The sequence below is a fragment of the Cnephaeus nilssonii genome (genome assembly GCF_951640355.1).
Source record: "Cnephaeus nilssonii genome assembly, chromosome: 12".
NCBI classification, from domain to species: Eukaryota; Metazoa; Chordata; class Mammalia; order Chiroptera; family Vespertilionidae; genus Cnephaeus; species Cnephaeus nilssonii.
The window spans coordinates 68,203,472-68,225,583 of NC_137083.1; the positions used below are offsets into that span (position 1 = coordinate 68,203,472).

Consider the following 22,112-nt stretch of genomic DNA (forward strand, 5'->3'; position numbering starts at 1 on the left):
ATATGACATATGTCATTTTCATAGAGGCCACTTCAGTTATGGAGCAAAAAGCTCTTACAAATATGGCCTGACCCTCCCTATTCAAGAGGCTTCATCAATTCTTTCACTGGGACACGTGGTCTAGGGGAGGCATGTGTACAGTAAATGTGTTTTAGTAAGAAACAAAGTGCCTTGTTTAGAGATGGATGGAGCTAGGCTGGGATTCCGACTTCACAACTTACTACACTGTATTTGTGAGCAAGTTATTTAAACTCAGTTTTGGAGTCTTAGTTATTGATTTGTTAAAAGGTTACACAAATAATATCTACTTCGGGTGGGTTGTGATCATTGAATGAAAGTGTCTGGCACGAAGAAGGCTCTCAGAATGCATTTCTTGCTTCCTTCCCCTACCATGGAACGCAAACTCCAGGATGCATCGCTCTTCTTTAGCTTCTGCGTTTTCTATTTCTAGGAGAAAAACTAAGACGTGGTAGAGTCCTTACTACAATCAAACCCCTATTATTTCTTTAATGCCACGTAATTCCTACAACCATGTACTACCTTGATATTTTACTTAATGATAGTTAACAATGGCAGTTAATAGTTATTAATTTTTCCGCAATATGGATATGAATCATGAAATAATGTGGTATGCTCGGGTCAGGTTTTGTACGGTGGGGTTTGGATAGATTCCCTAGTTATGTGGAAAGAATGTGTGTCGAGGAGAAAAACAGTTCTGTTACTTTGTTAAATAAGTTAAACAAAATAACGTGCAAAACACACACTAACTTTCTCCCTGGGTGAAATATTTAAGGTCACCTGAGTTCTAGTTCTGCGGCCAGGTGGTATTTTCAGGGCAGGTGACCTAGCCTTTAAGGGGTCAAGGGAACGGGACACATCCCGCCCTTTTCCCTACCCCCCCACCCCCACCCCCCCCGCTGGGGGCGGGGCCCCGGGCGCCGCCGAGGCTCCCACGTGGCCGCGGGCCCCGGACCCTCCGCAGACCCTCCCTCCGCGCGGCCCCTCCCTCCGGCCGCCGCGCCGCTCGGTCCTCCACCGCCAGGGGGCGGGCGCGGCTCCCGGCGGCGGGGACCCATTGGCGGCGGCGGGGAAGCGGGGGAGGAGGCCCGGCGGCGAGCTGGCTTCCTCCCGGCCACTGGCGGGGTGCGTGGCGGCCGGAGGCGCTCGGGAGGAAGCGGAGGAGCGCGCGGGAGGCGGCGGTGGCTGCTCCCGGCGGCCCCGGGCAGGACTGACCGCGGGGAGGCCGGAAGGCGGCGCGCTCGGCGGAGAGGCGGGCGGGAGGCCGGTGAGACTCGGCGAGGCGATGGGACCGCGGCCCGGGGAGGGGAGCATGGCGGGAGGGTCGGGGAGCGCCCAGCTTCTCCTGCGTCCTCCCTCACCCCGCGGCTGCCGGCCGGGCGATCGCGGCGGGGAGGGCCAGGGCGGGACCGGGCGCCGGCCCGGCTGCTGCCCCGCGCGGTCTCCCCGCCCGGTCCCGCGGAGGGGGCGGCGCCGCACCTGGCCCGGGGGGCGATGCGCTGGGCGCTGGGCTGCCCCCTGGGCGCGCCCTGGACGCGGGGGACCGGGCGCGGGGAGCAGGGGGGCTGCGGAGGCTCGGCCCGGGGTCGGAGCGGTGGGCTGAGTGTCCAGAGGCAGATGGAGTTGCTGTCCATGGCGCTCTGTGGAGGCCCGTGTAGCTCACTTGTGAAGTTTTAGTGTCTCTTCAGCGAGAGGTTCTTTTATTTTTGAACTGCCCAGCCCATTGGGGTTGGGTGTCGTTGATGAATGTGCTGCTCCTCCTTCTCCTTTTACCCCACTTGTTACCTAGCCTCACCGTTCCTACCGGGTGTGAGCCCAGGTCTAAAGGACATCAGGGATGGATTGACGTTGGTATTGAGCTATCCTGCTGTGTGTGTGTGTGTGTGTGTGTGTGTGTGTGTGTGTGTGTGTGTGGTTTCATCTGCCTTTGATTTACTTACTTTTGTATAATGCACAACCACCGTCTAAGCGACAGAACCTTTTCTTTGTTTCTTTTTATTTAATAAAAAAAACACACACATAAGGATACAGTGATACTAGATACTATTAGATTGCTTACTAGGTATTGTGCCAAGTTTGTTTCATAGGCACACTTGTTTCTTAGAACCCAAAGACTAGGCCCTTTTATCTCTCATTCCCAATTTTACAAAGAAAATATGAACTCCCCGGGGGTTGATGCTAACAGGGGATCCCGTACTGTACCCCTTACTGTACCCCTTGGACCCTTGACCACCTTAGGGATTCGTGATATCCTGACTGTTTTCCAAGTTTTGGGAAACATGACTGTTACAGTCATTCGATTCAGTCAACTACGGACCTATGTCTCAGAAGAGTATGATGGAGCTGAAAAATGTCCTGTCCTGGCCGGTGTGTTCAGTGGTTAGAGCGAGGGCTGGTGCATGGAACTGATGGTTGGCCTGCACCAAAGTGTGGCCGGTTGGATTGGGGTCAAGGGCACATACCTGGGTTGCAGGTTCGATGCAGAGGTTCCATCTCCACCACTCTCCTTGGGGTGGGAGCGGGAGGCAACCAAGCCATGCATCTGTTTCATCCATATATTTTTTTCCCTCTTGCCCCTCCAACCCTCCCTTCCACTCTCTAAAAAAAAAAAAAAAATCAATGGGAAAAATATCCTCAGGTGAGGACTAACAAAACACAAATTCCTATCACCTAGTGACGTAGTACAAGGCATTACTCACCTGTCTGAGGTGGCGCTGGTGTAAGCAGACCTGTGCTGACTGTGGCATAAAAGCAGGTACAGTTGACCCTTGAACAGCTGGACCTGGAGGGCTCGATTCCATCCTGCACAGCGGGAAATCCAGGTGTTTATGCAGTCAGCTTTCCCATCTAGATTCCACCCACTGCAGATTGACAGCTGTGGTCTCCCAACCGCAGGTTCCCAACTGCAGGGTCCCAACTGTGGATCAGATACACTGTTTCCGTCCACAGTGAGTTGAAGACCCAGATGTGAAGGGCTGACTGTATTTCTTGAAAAAAAAAAAAAAAATCTGCATAGAAGAGGACCCTCAGTTCAAACCACTTGGTCAAGGGTCAACTGTATGTATATTCAGTAAATCATACTTGCTAATTATAAGAAACAATTATGTGACTGGTCTATGTGTTTACTATTCTATACTTTTTATCATTTTAGAGTGTAGTCTTTTAACTTATTAAAAAGTTTGCTGTACAGCAGTATGCCATACTACACCTGCAGCAACCTATACGTCTCATGTTCACTGCCTCTCTTGATTGCATCATTTTCTCTTGTGCTGGATTTGCTGTTTTGTACTATAGCTTGTAGCCTAGGGCAGTGGTCGGCAAATTCATTAGTCAACAGAGCCAAATATCAACAGTACAACGATTGAATTTTCTTTTGAGAGCCAAATTTTTTAAACTTCTTCTAACGCCACTTCTTCAAAATAGACTCGCCCAGGCCATGGTATTTTGTGGAAGAGCCACACTCAAGGGGCCAAAGAGCCGCATGTGGCTCGCGAGCCACAGTTTGCCGACCACGGGCCTAGGGCAATAGGTCATACCACAGAGCCCAGGTGTGTAGTAGGCTGGACCATCTAGTTTGGTGTAAGTGCACTCTATGATGTTCACCCAGGGACGAAATTGTCTAATGACGCATTTCCCAGAACATGCCCCCATCATTAAATGGCACATGATTATTCACACGGGTATTGGAGAGTACCAAGCGATCTCCATTTAACTTAGAAAATAAAAAGTTAATAACATGCCATTCAACACGAAATTAGCAGAGTCAGTGTCCGGCTTTGGGCATACCATTCGCTGAACCTCTTTTAAAGGCTGCCCAGTCTCTTAAGTCATCATCCCTTCCAGTTTTATACAGGTGTTAGAAGCGTTGTTTCACAAATTTTGTGTAATGCTTTCTTATCTTACATTAAAAAGTAGCATTTATTGATAGTAAGAAATAAAAAAAGTTCAGCCCTGGCTGCGTTGCTCAGTTGGTTAGAGCGTCGTCCAGATAGGCCATGGTTACGGGTTAGATATTTCTGGTCAGGATACATACAAAAATCAGCCAATGGCTCTAGCCAATTTAGCTCAGTAGATAGAGCGTCAGCCTGGGCACCGAAGGGTCCCTCCCGGGTTCAATTCTGGTCAAGGGCACATACCTTGGTTGCAGGCTCCTCCCTGGTCGGGTTCAGTGCCAGAGGCAACCAATAGATGTGTTTCTCTCACATCGATATTTCTCTCTCTCTTTCCATCTCTCTTCCATACTCTCTAAAAATCAATGGAAAAATATCCTCGGGTGAGGATTAAAAAAAAAAAAAAAAGAACCAATGAATGCATACATACATAGGTGGAACAACAAATCGATGTTTCTCTTTCTCTCTCTCCCTTCCCCCCCATTTCCTTTTCTCTAAAAGTCAATAAATGTTTAAAAGTAAAAAAGTTCAATGCAGTGATTCTCAACCCGAGGACCTTCAGGACCACTTACAAATGGGACTTTTGATTTTTTTAAGTATACAATCTTATATTGGCTATATTAGTTTTAGATGTACAATATAATGACTTGACATTTTTATAACTAACAGTGTGATCACCCCACTAATTCTAGTAACCATCTGTCTCCATGTAAACTTTTTAAAAAAGGACACACACCAGGTTCCCCCAAAAATCCCCAACGTCGGGGCTTCTGTTTAAAAGGAAGTTAAATGAAGAATTAGCACCACTGGGTTAAAGCGACTTTCAAAATAAAGTTAATGGATGTTTTAGTATAGAATTTTAATATGGATTGCTACCTTAAGCATTGCCAACTAGTTAATCTTTTCATAATTAATGAAGCTACATTAAAAAGGAAAAGGCAATTGGAGGGAGGGTCAAAGAGCTAAGAGACTGTTAAGTGGCAAAAAAAAGTAGTGTTCACTGTTGACGATCCTAAGAGTCTTCTATTTTTACCACATATTTTAGGTCTTAAATGGTGCGTCTCAGTATTTTAAAAAATTTGTGTTCATTTAAAAATGTGAGGGTTCCTACTATGCGCCAGTAATTATTACAGGTATCCTGGAGGCTATGAATAAGACAGCATGGTCCATCACAAAGCTACTTTCTCTGAGGCAGTAAGTCAGTCTCTTTTTTTCCTATTTTATACCATTTCCTAAAGTTGAAAGGGGCAAGACCCAAGAAGCAAAATATTTTGGTCTTAAGTCTCACAAAAACCCATCTAGCTCAGAGCTTAGTACCACAGCAAAAATTTATCATGAACTAAGTCCCAAAGGTTTCTGTCTTTGGGATCAGATAATCTGGATTTTAAACTGTAGTCCTGCATTTCGTTACTTTGTGAATGGCATTGACCAATTTATTTAATATCATGCATTGCCTTGTTCTCTTAATCTGATTGGAGAGATTGGACATGATTCCCAAGATCTTGAAACTTTAAAAGGTTTAATGATTTTTATTCAGCTCCTAAAATATAGTCCGCTGATATTTCAGAAGAGGAAATTAAGTGTTCCAGTACCTCTGAGTTTCCACAGTGTTCTTGCTTGAAATTGTTCTTACATTACATTTTCCTTATTTCTAATCTAACCTTTTCATCTGCTGTTTATAATTATTCTACTTTTACTTTTACTCTGGTGAGTTTTTTCTTTTTTAAGTTCCTTTTAAAATTCAATTCCTATAACAAAATTCGCCATTTTAAAGTGTACACTTCAGTGGCATTTAGTACATTCACAGAGTTGTGCGGTCATTACTTCTGTTTAGTTCTAAAATACCTTCTTCACCCCAAAAGGAAACCTCATGTCCATTAAGCAGTATGCGCCACTCCCTTCTTCCTCCAACCCTTGGCAACCCCTGCCTTCTGTCTATGGGTTTACCTGTTCTGGATATTTCATGTAAATGGAATCATAAAATATGGGGTCATTTGCATCTGGCTTATTTCATTTACTATAATATTTTATGTGTTCATCCATGTGGTGGCATATATTAGGACTTCCTTCCTTCCTGTCACTGAATAATATTCCACAATGGGTACATACTGCATTTTGTTCAGTCATTCATCCATCGATAAAACCTGGTGAGTTTTTGTGTGCTAGTGAGAAAAAGTTAGACGGACATCTCCAGCAAAGAGTTAATTCCTGGATTTTCATCCTAAATTCTACAAGGTTCATAAAGGTGGTATCGTGGTATCAGGTGTATTTTACTTCCTGTTGCCATCATATGCAGTAAGTGATCTTTAAATGTGTTTTGGAGGAACTGTGATTAGTAAAAATGAATTATTAAATGGCTTCAGAAAATTTTACACTAGAAGCTTCTTACACTTTTTCTTTTTTTTGCAAATGGCTGCTAACTTGCATTGTTTGGATTTTTTTGTTTGTTTTTTTAGAACTGATGAGCTATCCAGGACCCTTGGGCAGATGGAACTGTTATCAGAGAAATGCATGTGTGGCCTTTCTCCTTTGCTAGTGGGCGTGGGTTCTTGGGGTGCCGCTGTAGTAAGCATTTCCAGAGGCCCCCGTGGGAGGATGACATGTGGTAGAAAGCTTTCTTTGTGTGGAATTACATCATTGGGTTTCCAAAGGCCCATTTCCCTTCATCCAGGCCTGGAGGGTGTGCAGCTGGGACAGCAGAGCTAGAAGCAAAGCCAGCGGCCAAAGTTTCCTTTCCACGGTGCAGCTGGGTTCGCTTTAGCATTAGGCTAGTTGTAGTCCATTAGTCCATTGTGTGTGGCATCCACATGGCTGTGGGACATGCGGGCGAAATGCAGGGGCATAAGTGCTGAAAGCCAGGAATGAGAACCAGGAGGCAGGAGAGCAAATTCCTTTGTTTAGGAGTTTAAGTGTCTCGAATCTTCCAGCCCTGCAGTGGCCATGCTTGCTCTGGCCAATGACCTGTCCCCAGGTGTGACTGACAGACAAGTACCTTCCCTATGTCACCCCGTCTTTACTGGTCCAGTCCCTTCCCTCAGGGATCTGTGGGGAACAGACGGGTGGCTTTGCAGCTTCCTGGCAAAGCTGCACAAATGAATGCCCATAATATTTGGCCTTTCCCTTGCTCCTTTCCTGCTATTTATAAGTAACAACGGTGTCAGACTCACTCTGCTCCTATATTTGTTCACATGGGAGGTCTGACTGACAGAATGTTTCCCTGGCAGTTCTGCAGATTATAAAGGCAGTAAAGTGCGGTGCATATGTAGGGGAGTTCTTAAACATCCAGTCACAATAGGAACCTGTAACTTCTTATCTGATAGAATGTAAAATAGCTGCATGGGATGAAGATAGTTATAATGTATGTAAATTTCTCTCTCTCTCATCCCTTTTTGCAGCAGTTTATTAACTGGATACTTCTTTACCCAACTTACGTTAAACTAACAGTTAAAATGTATTTAGTTTTATTTTTGTTAGTGTTGTCAATACTGTCTTTATTTCTATCCTTTTATCACGCTTCCTCCTCTTAGATGGATGGCATAGTGTAAGATTAAATTAGTTTAGATTACTAATGTTTATTTTTATTAAATTTATGGGGTGACATTGGTTAAGATCATAAAGGTTTCAAGTGTACATTTCTATGAGGCATGATCTGTATATTGCATTGTGTGACCACCACTCAAAGTCAGATCATCTTCCATCACCATATATTTGGCCCCCTTTACCTTTTCATATTACAGTTGTTTAGTCAACAGTTGTAGAACTCTGAAGGAGCAGGCAAAACTAAATGTCATTTTGTCTTGTTTTCTGTTTGGGGATGTCTGTGCTCTCGATTACAGAAATCTATCACTGTTTCATTTCTTCAACTGGATTATGACTTTTTAAGCAAAATTCTGCTTTGGTCGATGAAGAAAAACTGCAGGCAAACATCTGGGTAATGCTTATCTAACGCTGTTGTAGCCATTGCAGACAGGAGTTTCCCCTGCTCTGTTCTTCAGCACGTTCTCCAGCGTTATTTACTGCCGCCGCCCTCCTCACCCCCACGGAGGACCGGATCCACAGTCGGGCTGATCGCCATTCCTTGTAAAGGAGAGAAGGAAAATTCGTGTCATATGAATTTTACCTTTGGGCTTTTTTGGCTTAGAGTTTTAATCCTTACTCCTAGGGATTCTGGGCTGAGGAATTTGCATTTTAAAAAGGCCACAGGTAATTCTGGGGTCCATGCTGTGGGTGACATTGAAGTTAGGGCTTCAAAAATCCAGATACCATGTTTCGTTGAATCTAAGGTGTTTGTAAGGTACACCATTATTTTATATGCTACTAAGAAAAAAAAATGTGGTGAGCCTAATCCTGATTTAAGACATGTTACATGAGGGAAGTAGTGTGCACTTTAGAATCAGCAAAATAGAGTGAGCCACAGGCCCCTCTTTGTTATGATAAAAGGTTATTAGGAAGCATAGAAACTATGAAATAAAGTAATTATAATGCAACATTTCTTCAGACCTTTTACTATGTAAAATATTTGTTTATAATAAACTTTAATATAAGGTGTCCTTACTTGACATTTATTTGTCATGATGATTGTACTGATGACTGTTTTAAAATACAGTTTAGCTATATTCTAGGCTATCATGCACTCCAGTTTGGCCCATATTATTTTCAGTTGATGGTTGATGGCTCAGTTCAAGAACATTATTTCTAGCTTGTTCGTACTTTAGTGATTTCCATTTGTAATTACAGTCCCCTGAAATACTTAATGTCACTTTGACATTGGGTATGGCTTGACCATTTAATTATCTTTATCACCCCTCCTAATCCTCATTAAGGGCAGCGAGCTGTTTATAAGCATATATACCAGCCACCGACTGTCCCTCTCATGAATAGGTTAGGACCGTGGTTGGCAAACTGCGGCTCGCGAGCCACATGCGGCTCTTTGGCCCCTTGAGTGTGGCTCTTCCACAAAATACCACGGCCTGGGCGAGTCTATTTTGAAGAAGTGGCATTAGAAGAAGTTTAAGTTTAAAAAATGTGGCTCTCAAAAGAAATTTCAATCGTTGTACTGTTGATATTTGGCTCTGTTAACCAATGAGTTTGCCGACCACTGGTTTAGGATATAGTGAAAATAATCAGGGTTAAGCACCAGATATTTGTCAGCGTGAACCTGAGCTCTGGCCACCGTTTGGGGCATGTTGGGTATTGAAGGAGAGAATATCTGTGGGTGAGAACAAATCTGTCTACACTAATGAAACTGCAGTGAAGCACAAACCCACCTGCTCCTGGTGCTTCCTTCCTCGGCATCATCTTGGAAAATAAATTATCTTTGTCAGGAAAAAGTTGCTTAGCTATATATTAGACTTGGGAGGGTAGCAGAGCATGTGCCCATTTAGTTCTTAATCATTGGAACTAAGTGCTTGTTGATCAACGGAAATATTTCAGAAATCTGATATCTCACTTGTGAAGAAGTAAGAACTTTAGGTCTCTTGAGCCTGAGGCATGTTGAAGGAGCAGTACTACGGAAATCCTCATGTTGAGATGACCCAGGCTGAGATACTTTCGCTCCCAGAATGTAGTGTGTGTGACCGGTCTGGTGGGTTTGACTTTGACAAGAACTAAATGCTGAGGTGTCCTAAATTGAGTGACAGCAGGCTGGGATGAGAGGTGGATAAGTTAATAACTGACTGCAGGGCAGAAGCAAGGGAAGACGCTCATTCCTGATGTGTGTTGACACTGAGTGAACTCCCAGGGGGCTCTTTCTGGATTATCCAGAGGGAATAGTCCTACATCCCACCGCCAGGCGCCGCAGACCCCCGGGCGCCTCTGTTTCTTGCTCACACGTGATCTTCCCTTACTGTTGCCCACACCCAATCCTAAAGAGCAAACACTTCCTTAGGGACTCTGCCCCCATCCCAGCACTAGCTCTGCCTTCCCGCCTCTCACACCCTGTATCTGAGCCAATGTAAGTTCCTTCAGATGCCTTACAGCTTTCTTCCCCACACTGTTCCCATCAGAGAGCCCCCTCAGCTCCCCCACTGCAGATTGTCCTCTCCCCTGGCTGCTGCTGCGGGCGCAGGCTGCCTGCCCCAGGACCTGGTGATTTCTCTGCCCAGCATCTGTCTCAACTCACCCCTTTCTTTTAGAAGAGCTTGTGGCTGTGAAAGTATTTGTGTAACAGTTACCTCTCTCTCCACCGAGACAGCGGGGCAGCGTTGGCCTAAGCAGGGCATTGCATGGTTTAGCAGGGCACCTTCGCCAACCGGTTTTTTACTGGAGGTACAAGTTGGAATTGTAGTTACATTGGATCATTTCTTAGTCTTAAAAGGATGGTGTTTTATCTAGCTGCTGTAGATCAGATGGAGGCTTTCTAAAGTCTTACTTCTCCATTCACTGCCAGGAGAGCCCCCTCTTCCCCAGCCTCCCTGCTCCCCCGCCTCAAAAAAAAAAAAAAAAAAAGGCATAGCTAGGATTACCCACACCCTCTTTTCTCAATGACTATATGTGGATTTGAAAGTTGGACAGTCAAAGGCTGATGGGAAAAAACAAAGTATTCAATTGAAAGATGATGTTGGAGGAGAGCTCTATGGATACCCAGGGGCACCAGAAAGACAAGGGGGTCCTGGAGTGAATTAAGCCTGAACCAACCCTGGGGGCAAAAGTGACAAAAGGGAAGCTGTCCTGCCTCTGGGAAGGCAGGGGTATTTGGAAAAGACACGAATGCTGGGAAAAACAGAAGGCAGCAGGAAAGAGGAAGGCCGAGTAGGAGAGTGACCGACTGAGACGTAAAAGAAGCCCATGAGTCTACAGGAGATGAGCAGGGTGTTGGGACAGGACACTGTGGGCATCACTCCTTCATAGGGTGGCCAGGAGTCAGCCACTCAATGGCAAGTAACACACACAGCAGTTTATGGTAGACTGGAAAAAAGCTAAAACCCACCCAGTACAATCCCAGTAGGTTTCATATTATTCATTGGTTAACATTATGGATGTATGGGGGTTTGGGCAGGAAGTGGGGTTAAAACCAAGTCTTGGCTCATTTGTGATTTTCCATTGTATACTTTTAATCCTATTTCTGTTCCTTAGCCACATTTAGACCTTAATCTTTTTAAAAATATAATTTCAATATGATGCTATTAAGAAAATAAGGAAAGGCTAATCCTACCTAATAAAATGGTAATATGTAAATTACCATCACTCAGCTACGCCCACAATTGGGCCAGCAGGAGGCGCATGGGGCGGGACTCTGGGTGGCTGGGGTAGCTGATTGGGCCAGCGGGACGCTGAGCTCGCTTCGCCAGCGGCGGTGCGAGCTCAGCGTCTGCGCCATGGCTGTGCTGTGGAACAGAAGGGGCCTCTGGGGCAGCGAGCTCACGTCCCACCGTGGACCATCAAAAGCGGGGGAGCTGGGTGCCTGTCCGCTCAGGCACCAGGCCTTTCAGAAGCCTTCGCCGTGCCGGAGGCTTCCGAAAGGCCTGGTGCACCAGCGGACAGGCACCCAGCTCCCCCGTGATCGAAAGGAAAGCGTGTAGGGGACCCTACACGTGCATGATTCAATCATGCACTGGGCCTCTAGTGTATGATAACAGTTCAGATGACTGAAAAATCCAGGCATAGCTCACCCATATCCCTCTCTATACAAGGCTTTCAATAGAACATTAACATTTACTCTGTGACGTTGTCTTTGCAGAAGGAGTAGATACATTTGTATTTTCCTCAGTGATTTTTTTTTTAAAGTTGGTTATCCTTGGCATTATAGAATTCACACAGATTTCTTTTTCCCCTTCCCAAATTTAAGAAAAACAAACAAAAAACCCAAACCACTGTGTTTTTTGCCTCTTTTTCCTTCTAGTCAAAATGTAAGGTTAGTTTGGTCATTTAAAAAGTTGGTGTATTTTTCTATAGGTAGTCATTTAAAATTTTTCCCTTTAATTATTATCAGGCCATATATACTTTTCAAAGATTTATGACACATTTGTGTTAAAATGGTAGATTTAAAAAAAAATCCCTTTTGTAGGATTTAGTATATCTCCTAATAGTATTCAGATACTTTCTCAAGTTAGTAATTGGATTTTTTCTGTTAAGCATTTAGTGTTAAGAACACCAAATTTTATTCAATTGACATATAATATTGAAACCAGCTCAGATATTGTACTGAGTTAAATGTTGAGATTCATTCAAATGAATGCAGTCTTCTCATCCCTCTTCATTCTGTAATTTCAAAATTTACCCAGTCTGGCAGGCTGTTTGTATGGTAGTATCTGGGGAAGACAGGATACTGAACAGCACTCTGCATCAAGAGTGATAACATTTCTTTTTAATTTAAGAAAAGGCTTTTTACAAGATAAATATTTGGAATTTTAAACAGATACAGTTACACCTCTCCCTCATTTTTAAGCCCATCACAAAAATAATCAAAACCTACATAAAGAAAACAGTGTCAGTTTCTCCTCTCCAACTTAATTTTACAGTTAATGAAATGAGATACGGTAAGATTAATTTTTAGCCTTTTAAAAACAATATCCCCTGTGATGGTTTTGGAAAATGTTCCAGAACCTAGATGTATTCCCATCTTTGCTGTAGATGGCCAGCTTCATGTTGGGAAGGGAAGATTGTTTTTCCTTCTTTTTTTGAAGAGGATTCATTATATTGTTCCTCATGGAGTATATGCTTTTTAAAAATTTATCTTTATTGTTGATGGTATTTTTTTTTTTAATTTCTTTATTGATTAAGGTGTCACATATTTGTCCTCATCCCCCCATTCCCATCCCACACCCCTCCCCACGGATGCCCCACCCCCCTGTTGAACTTAACCATTGGTTAGGCTCATATGCATGCACACAAGACCTTTGGTTGATCTCTCCCCCCTCCCCCCACCCTCCCCTATCCTCCCTCTGAGGCCCGATAGTCCGATCGATGCCTCCTTGTTTCTGGTTCTGTTCTTGTTCATCAGTCTATGTTGTTCATCATTTCCCCTAGATGAGCGAAATCATGTGTCACTAGAGATATACTTATAAGAACTGAATGTGAGACGAGCAATAATAGTTATGCTGACAGGCAAATGAATCAGTCTGTAGTGAGTTTCTTTCTGGACCAACAGTTCTTTTGAGACCCAATATCAATGTCCACCAGTTCCTTATGAGTACATGTCGGCACTGACCCCTCAGCTCTGGATGGTGGACAAATGGTGGTAATGCAGGTCCGATTCCCTCTGGTTTGGTCTCGCCCGGACCCAGGGGCATGGCTTCACCCGGATCCAGGGGCCCATGGCCTCGCCCAGACCCAGGATTCAGCTTCACCTGGACCCAGGGGCGCATGGCCTCACCCGGACCCAGGGGCGCGTGGCCTCTCCCGGGCCTGGGACCCAGCCTCACCCGAATCCAGGGGCACACGGCCTCGCCCGGACCCGGGATCTAGCTTCCCCCGGACCCAGGGGCACGTGGCCTCACCCGGACCCAGGGGCGCGTGGCCTCTCCCAGACCCAGGGTCGCGTGGCCTCACCCGGATCCAGGGGCCCACGGCCTCACCCGGACCCGGGATATTGTTGATGGTATTACAGATGTCATCCATTCTCCCCACATTAACCCCTATCTGTCCAACTCCCACCCAACCCCAGGCCTTCACCTAACTAATGTCTGGGTCCATGGGCTATACATATAAGTTCTTTGGTTAATCTTTTCTTACCTCTCACCTCCCTTCTCTCAGAAATATGTCAGTCTGATCCATGCTTCCATGTCTCTGGATCTATTTTGTCTGTCAGTTTATGTTGTTCATTAGATTCCACATATGAGTGAGATAATGGGATATTTGTCTTTCTCTGACTGGCTTATTTCACTTAGCATAATCTTCATGTACATCCATGCTGTCTCCAAGGATAAGAGATTCTTCTTTTTTTTTTTTACAGCTGCATAGTATTCCATAGTGTAAATGTACCACAGCGTTTTTATACACTCACCTACTGATGGGGACTTGGGCTGTTTCCATCTTAGCTGTTGTAAATAGCTCTGCTGTGAACATAGGGGTGCATAGATTCTTTCCGATTGGTGTTTCAGGACTCTTAGGATATATTCCCTGAAGTGGGATCGCTGGATCAAATGACAGTTCTATTTTTAGTTTTTTGAGGGCACTCCATACTGTTCTCCACAGTGGCTGCACCAGGCTGCATTCCCACCAGCAGTTTTCTAGGATTCCCTTTTCTCCACATCCTCACCAGCACTTGCTGTTTGCTGATTTATTGATGGTAGCCATTCTGGCAGGTGTGAGGTGATACTTCATTGTATTTTTAATTTAAAAAATATTTTTATTGATTTCAGAGAGGAAGGGAGGGAGAGAGAGAGAAACATCAGTGATGAGAGAGAATCATTGATTGGCTGCCTCCTGCATGCCCCCTATTAGTAGTAGGATCGAGCCTGCAACCCAGGCATGTGCCCTGATGGGAAATCGAACCATTATTTCCTGGTTCATAGGTTGACACTCAACCCTGAGCCACTCTGGCCAGGCTGTAGTTTTAATTTGCATCTCTGGTCCTGGTCCTGGCATGTGAGGGAGGCAATCAGTGATGTGTCTCTCACATCTATGTTTCACTCTCCCCTTCCCTCCCTCTCCCCTTCCCTTCTTCCACTCTCTAAAAAATCAATGGAAAAATATCCTCAGGTGAGGATTAACAACAGCAAAAAAATGAAATACATCAGTGGATGTGTTTGTGTGCTTCACTTTCTTCTGTTCTTCCTGTCTTTGAGGAAGGTCCTAATACACAATGCTTAGTCATTTTGTCAGATCTCTGAAGTGGTTGCTGGCAGCAGAGATTAGCAGTTCCCGGAGCAGTTTGCAAAAGCAAGATTGATTGGCATGGAATTTTGTCAACAAGCTCTTATATTAGACTATCTCAGTGAGCTGCTGGGTGAAAGGGAAGTGGATTGGTTTGTAGTATTAGCTTCTTGCCCTTCATACAACCTTAGACAAATCCCTTGACTTCATTTATAATGACATCCTAATATCCACTACACTAGAGAGCTATTGGGAAGATTACATAAAAGAAGAATGTGTGTGAATCACTCTGTTGTCCGCATTATATTACCTGGTTTATGTTAACTGCCAAGGCCTTCCCCTCCTGGTAAATGATTATTTTTATGGCTTATTTTGTTTATGTAGAATGGTGTTCTTGTAACTCACATTCTGTAGCAGGAGTCCATTTCTCAAGGAAAGAATGAAAGTATCTCTTGACCTGGGTATTTGTCTGTTTTTCCTGAATTTGATTGATTTTAGGACGATACCTGCTTTTTCAGGCCCGATTTTCACAAAACTTCCCTAAATTAGACAAAAGTAGATAATTGGGCTAAAGGAAGTGTTTAAATTATAAGACATTGAAAGCAATCCAGTATGTCATTTTGAGACCCTAATTTAGTCTCTCTTCAGGCTAGGGCTAGGCCACGTGCTCAGTGAGTGTTTATCCAGCACAGTGCCTCACTGCCCAGGGGTCACGGTGACCTTCCTTTCAGTGGGCTCTCAGGTGACTGTGCACTTTACATGTTAGCAACAGGATTTGGCGCAGTCATTTGTCTAAAACACTCAAAAACTTGTTGTTCTGGCCTGTATGTATTTCACAAATGTACTGTCAGTGTTGCTGTTTGTGTTTTTGCTGTAATCTACCCTAAAAATACTGTTCCATGCCATCAATATTCTAGTTGTGGTAAATGGATCTAATTTCTATATCTCTACCTTTTAATGAGCATACACAAAAATTATAAATTATTTACCTGTAGCTTCTGGATTAAAGAGATGTGAGTTTCTAGCAGAGGCTTCTTAACCTGGTGTTCATTTTCTCTGGACTTAATTCCTACCTGGTGGTTGGAGGTTCAGCTTCAGGTTTATACAAGATCCCATTAAGTTTTTGCTGCCCGCCCCCTCTCCCCCCAAGATAATTATGTGTAATGAATTTCCTTGTATTTACTTACTTTTTATTATTTATTTATTTAAATTATTTATTTTAGAGAGAGAGAGAAAAACTGATTTGTTGTTCCACTTAATTACGCATTCATTGGCTGCTTCTTGTATGTGCCTTGATAGGGTATCAAACCTGCAACCTTGGTGGATGGGAACAATGATCTAACCAACTGACCTACCCGGCCTGGGCATGATTTTTCTTGTTTTTTAAATGTCCTCTTAAGAAGACAAGTTAGGAACAAGTTTGAATTAACACATTGTAAACAGGTGCTCCCTTGATTTGCTCTTAGATATGTTCAATAATCTTTCATTATGCTGATTTACACTCTTACATAATGAATTAGCTTCTTTTTTAAAAAAAATATTTTTATTGATTCAGAGAGGGAGAGAGAGATAGAAACATCAGTGATGAGAGTGAATCATTGATTGGCTGCTTCTTGCACTCCCCATACTAGGGATTGTCCCACGCCCCAGGCATGTACACCGGGAATCGAACTGTGACCTGGTTCATAGGTCGACTCTCAACCACTGAACCACACTGGCCGGGCCCAATTTGCTTCTTAAGCTAACTAATTAAAAATGTGTTATGACTGACATTTGATAAGACTTTAATTTTGAGATTTTACCAGGTGTTCTTTGATAAATTTAATGGAAAACATGAATTCAGCAAGACAGTTGTAGTTGCTTATAATTGCAGTCTTACTAGTGATCAGTTTGGAAGCAGGCCTGCTAGGCAGTGCAAAGAGATAGCAGGTGGATGAGGCAGTGACTTTAATTATACAGGGGTGGCCCCCTAGCAGGTAGTGCAAACAGTAAGAAGAACAGGAAGTGTATTTGCCCAACTGCTTATCACACTTTCAAAGAAATCTTCGTAGGCCACGCTCAGATAGAGTGAAGTTACTTTGGAGCATTAGCTGGGAGGAAAGGCATGTGAACACAGTATCCATTTTTCCTAGAAGTCAAAAGAGGATTTGTAACCACTTGGGCTTTTCATGTGAAAAGCCAAGGGTTTTTCTGTTTGTTTGTTTTCTGCTTTTATGGGATGATTTGTGGATATTTCAGAATCTCTTCTTTCCTTTTGGTATTATCCAAGCCTGTGGCTAAGTAGTTTAAATAGATATAGAACATTGACTTTTTAAAATATTTATCTTTATTGTTGAAAGTATTATAGATGTCCCATTTTTTCCTCATTGACCCCAGGCCTTCCCCACACTATATCTGTGTTCATGGGTTACACACACACACACACACACACACACACACGCATATAAGTACTTTGGTTAATCTCTCCCTCCTGCCCTTGCCTCTGAGATCTGTCAGTCTGTTGCATGCTTCCATGTCCCTGGATCTATTTTGTCAGTTTAATTTGATCATTAGATTCCACTTAAATTTAAGTGGAAGGTGTTCAGATAACTGACAAAGGAAAATAAATCAATAATGCTCAATTCAGCATTAGTTCAAGGGTTGATGTTTTCTTAAAACAGGGTAGATAGGGCAGGAGAAAGAGTTCGCATAGTGGCATTGACCCCTTGGATGTTCACCCCTGTGCTCCTGGGTGAACAAAGAAACTGGTGCCTCACTTCCTTTCGCTGTCCTTCAGGGGTCGGGCATTATTTTTATTTGAAGCAGAATCTATGTATTATTAGGTCAGACTTCATCATCAAAACATCAGTATGAAAAATATAGTCTAAAATAAAGATGTATTTTTACACTTGACCTTAGCCAAAAGGCTGAGAAGCAATAATAACGATGTGTTTTTTATTAATGTGATTCATTAATCAAAATTTTCTTTTGAATTCCTTTCCTGTACAATAGACTGAGTAGGCTGCAGTAGCTGCCCAGCTAAACTTGGGCATGCATTTCCTGTTAATCTCAGTCATTTGTTTTTTTCCATTTGCTTTTTTAAAATTTCCTGTCAAACTCATTTACTTGCTTTTCCATTTGCTTAAAAATTTTTTTTCTATCTTGAGTTTTTTCTTAGGAGGAAAATGTACATACACACATTTTTTTCCCCCCAGTATCTCTTTCTTGTTATTAAGATAATACCAAAGGGTAATTTCTTCATTGATGGATAACACACACTATTAATAATAATTGCTGGAATATTTAAAATTGTAATTCTCTACTTCTGAATGTGTTCTTTTACAAACTTAAATTGAAAACATGAAGAAGCCTTTGTTGTAAGTGGCATTACATAGTGGAGTGAGCCCTGGAGTGGGAGGCAGCAGACCCAACTCCTAGTCCCATTCTCCAATTAATTTGTTCTATCACTGGAAAAGCATCTTAACCTCTGTGGACCTTCAAACTGAAAGTTTGGAGCTAAATATCCAAAGCTCCTCATGGATGCAGAATCACTGAGAGGAGTAAGGCATTATCTTCTCTTCACAAACTTGATGGCAGTTTTCCCTCGTGTTCGTTCAGGGGGGCTGGGCACACCACAGTGGAAGGAAGACATGCCTCTCTCACAGTGGCTGTGTGGTCCGGCCGAAGGAGACAGACCCAGTGACAAGTTTCCCATTAGATGCCAATGTTGGTAGAACCTTAGAAATGTCATGATGCTTAGTTTAATAAATACACTCCGGACTCAGTCTGAGGAGGAATGTTCCTTCTAGATCTAATGCTGTTTGCCTTTTCTTTTGATTTTAGGAGCTTATTTAAGGAAAAGTGCCAAAGACTGAAAAACCAAACATGAGGGTAGCAGGTAAGATAGCTATGTCAACTCAGTAGAAATAATTTTGCTTGTTGTGTAACCTGTTTGTTTAGTAATGATGAAAGGAGGAGATAAATAATCTTTTTCTATATTGAATGCAAAGCTGAAATACAACAAAGTAAATAATCAATTAGCCTCTTTATATTTTTTTGTTGTTGTTAATCCTCACTCAAGGGTATTTTTCCATTGATTTTTAGAGAAAGTGGGAGGGAGGGAGGAAGGGGGAAAGAGAGAGAGTGAAAAACGTCGATGTGAGAGGGTCTAATCGGTTGGTTGCCTCCTGCAATCACTTGGAGTCAGGTAGGGGATTGAACCTGCACGAGAATCAAACCTGAGACCCTTCGGTTCATGGGCCAAAGTTCTAACCACTGAGCCATGCCAGCCAGTGTAGCCTCTTTACTTTTATATATATATATATAAATTTTTTTTTCATTGATTTCAGAGAGGCAGGGAGAGGGAGAGAGAGAGAGATAGAAGCTAGAAGCATCAATGATGAGAGAGAATCATTGATTGGCTGCTTCCTGCATCTCCCCAACCCCCCACTAGGGATGGAGCCTGCAACCTGGGCATATTTCCTGATTGGGAATCGAACCGAATAGAACTATGACCTCCTGGTCGATGCTCAGCCACTGAGCCACATTGGCCAGGGCTAGCCTCTTTACTTTCTTATGTAGATGGCAAATCACAATTTGGACATTAATGGCTGTTACATAAGTGATTGGGAGCACTTTCATTGAAATTATTTATGCTAAATATTTTGAATTATGGCTTTAATGTTCATATTCTTATATGTTAAGCTTATTTACTAAATAATACATAGATAATGTCCATATAAAGAACAATCTGACAACCTTGGGGGGCTGATTTCTGTTTTTTTTGCTAAGTTCTAGCTTGTTTAGGAAAATGACCAATACAGTTTAAAAGCTTAAAAATTTTTAATGCGTATGAATAAATTAAAACTATGTAAAGGATTCAATAAAATGTGTTTTACGTGTGACTTATGTACAGGGTGGGGCAAAAGTAGTTTATGGTTGTTCGTATGGAAAACAATACCATCATTAATAAATAACCCAAGAATAGTGTTTCGTGTACTCACAACTGTAAACCTACTTTTGCCCCACTCTGTTTGCTAGTTCAAGTTCAGTCTGCCTAGATGATCCATAGGCACATCTTAGGCAGCATATTGAGGAAATTGAAAACACCACTTGATGTTCATAGTGTTAAGGTAGTTATCCTTAAACATTATAAAAAGACAAATGCATAAATAACTGGAGGGGCTGATGACCCTCCTCTTCCTACCTATAGTGAAAATCGGTGTGATCTGCTCTAACCGGTTTGGCTCAGTGGATAGAGGGTCAGCCCACGGACTGAAGGGTCCTGGGTTAGATTCTGGCATGGACATATACTACCTTGGTTGTGGGCTCAATCCCCAGTAGGGGGCGTGCAAGAGGCAGCTGATCGATGTTTCTCATTGATGTTTCTAACTATCCATTTCCCTTCCTCTGAAAAATCAATAAAATATATTTTAAGAAATAAAAAGAAAGAAAGAAAAGAAAAGAAATGTGATCCTTCTGCACCCACCCAGCCTCCAGCACAGCCAAGGCCCTGGAGGAAGTGGACACTTTACATGGAAATTTCTGAGTGTGTGTCCAACATAGGCGATAACTTGTAATTCTCAAAATCAAGATAGTCATTCTTTTAATTATCATCTTCTTGCCAGCAAACAAAATATTTTCCTAAGGGAGCATCTCTTAGAAGAACCTAAAATCAAGGTGGGTGGGCAAACAAGTCTTGCTTTAGCCATAATTATGTAGAATCAAGTACAGGTGATTAAACATCATGATTATTAAGCAAAGATTACTGAGGGGTGTTCACTAATGCTTTTGTAGAAATTTGAAAATCTAGATCTCTTGGTCATGAACTTACAAAAAATATTCCTTTTGAGTAACTGTACAACTATTAAAGAAAAATCTTTCCAGAAACCAAGTGCTTGTTTGTGGTTTTAAAAAGTTATAACGTCTTTTTTTTTCTTTTTAGCAAAAATATGACCTTTGAGTACAGTAGGATTGCGATTACATCTTTCCAGATGATTTTCTAAAAGTATATTATTTAACTAGGCATGGTTATTTGAAATAAAGCAAATTTCCCTTGCTCACATAATTCTACATTCATTCTAGTTCAAATGAAAGTTGTCATCTAGGCCTGTGGTTGGCAAACTGCGGCTCGCGAGCCACACACGGCTCTTTGGCCCCTTGAGTGTGGCTCTTCCACAAAATACCACGGCCTGGGCGAGTCTATTTTGAAGAAGTGGCGTTAGAAGAAGTTTAAGTTTAAAAAAATTGGCTCTCAAAAGAAATTTCAATCGTTGTACTGTTGATATTTGGCTCTGTTGACTAATGAGTTTGCCGACCACTGATCTAGTCCATTTCTCTGATTCTGACCATTATTACCAAGGCTAATTGATGAGTAATTATTCACTGAGTGATGTTTATTTTATGTTTGGCTCTGTTTTTAATGCAGTTCTTCAAGGCCTTGCTTTCAGTGAGTGAATAAGGAAGAGTAGCTGTTAGTTTATTGATTTCCAACTAATCAATCCTTCTAATTTTAAAAACCATTCTGGTTGATTTGAAATATGCTTACAGTCATTATTCATACAGTGAGGCATCAGTATCTAAAGTCTATGCTTTTTGATTTGTGAAAAAATAGGGACACACTCGCTGTGTTGTTTGATTAGTGCAGCTAATGGCTAGAAGGAAGAGGGATTCTCATGGGAAGTTATGAATGAGAACTGTGGTGTGGCATGGGTAGGCCCGTCCAAGTTCAGAACTGCAGGGTGATCAGCTCTGGGAGCGCTCCGTAACAGACATCCCAGAACTCTGCCATTACGGAGGCTCTGCTGGCCTTCACCTGCCTGCTCCTCAGGGACCACCTGCTTGTTCTATTACCGTTGGTTTCTCCACCTCGAGCTTCTTTCTCCCTTAGAGCTTTTGTGTCCTCCTAGATCCTCTGATGGTCCAGTATAAGTGAATATGTCATGGTTTAAGACTGAGTTCTACTACTGATGAGTTATGTGAACTTAGGCAAGTGGTCAAAATTCTTAGCCTTGTCCCTCTTATTTGTAAATGGAAAATACTATCTTAAAAATGTGTGCAAATGAGATTATGCTTATAAAGCATTTAGCTCTATAGTAGGCAGTCAGTAAATGGTGTATATCTGTGCATCTGTGTTTGTGGTATGTAGATTTGTGTATATATATATAGCTTGCTTAGTGTAGGCTCCGGTTTAGTTTAGTATTGAATTCATTCTAGAACTTCCATGTATTGTAAACTTGATATTTTAACATTACAGTCTTGAGCAACGAAGGTTTTATCTGTCTGCTTTAAGGGACAGGGAAAGGTGATCTATAGTTGCACCTGCCCGTGCTTGCTAGGAAATGAGATGTTAACCCATCATGTGATAGAGGTCTTAAATGATCGGGAAGGAATATGCCACCTGTTTCCATTCATCTATTTAGTAAACACTTGCTGAGAGTATTACTATGTGCCAGGCACTCAGCTGCATCC

At 42.7% G+C, this 22,112-nt stretch overlaps 1 protein-coding gene across 2 annotated transcripts in view; it reads left to right on the forward strand.

Moving 5' to 3' along the window:
• Positions 1-1,089: 1,089 nt before the first annotated feature.
• The window catches only part of FAM3C (FAM3 metabolism regulating signaling molecule C), a 58,403-nt gene continuing 37,380 nt past the window's right edge, over positions 1,090-22,112 (forward strand). Inside the window, exons 1-2 of one of the 2 annotated variants that reach the window (XM_079786114.1) lie at positions 1,090-1,285; positions 18,486-18,540. In XM_079786114.1, the coding sequence (XP_079642240.1) occupies positions 18,528-18,540 (13 nt within the window). In that variant the 5' untranslated portion in view covers positions 1,090-1,285; positions 18,486-18,527. Of the gene's footprint in view, positions 1,286-1,693; positions 1,713-18,485; positions 18,541-22,112 lie in introns of those variants that run through there. The other variant, XM_079786115.1, reaches the window with a different exon arrangement.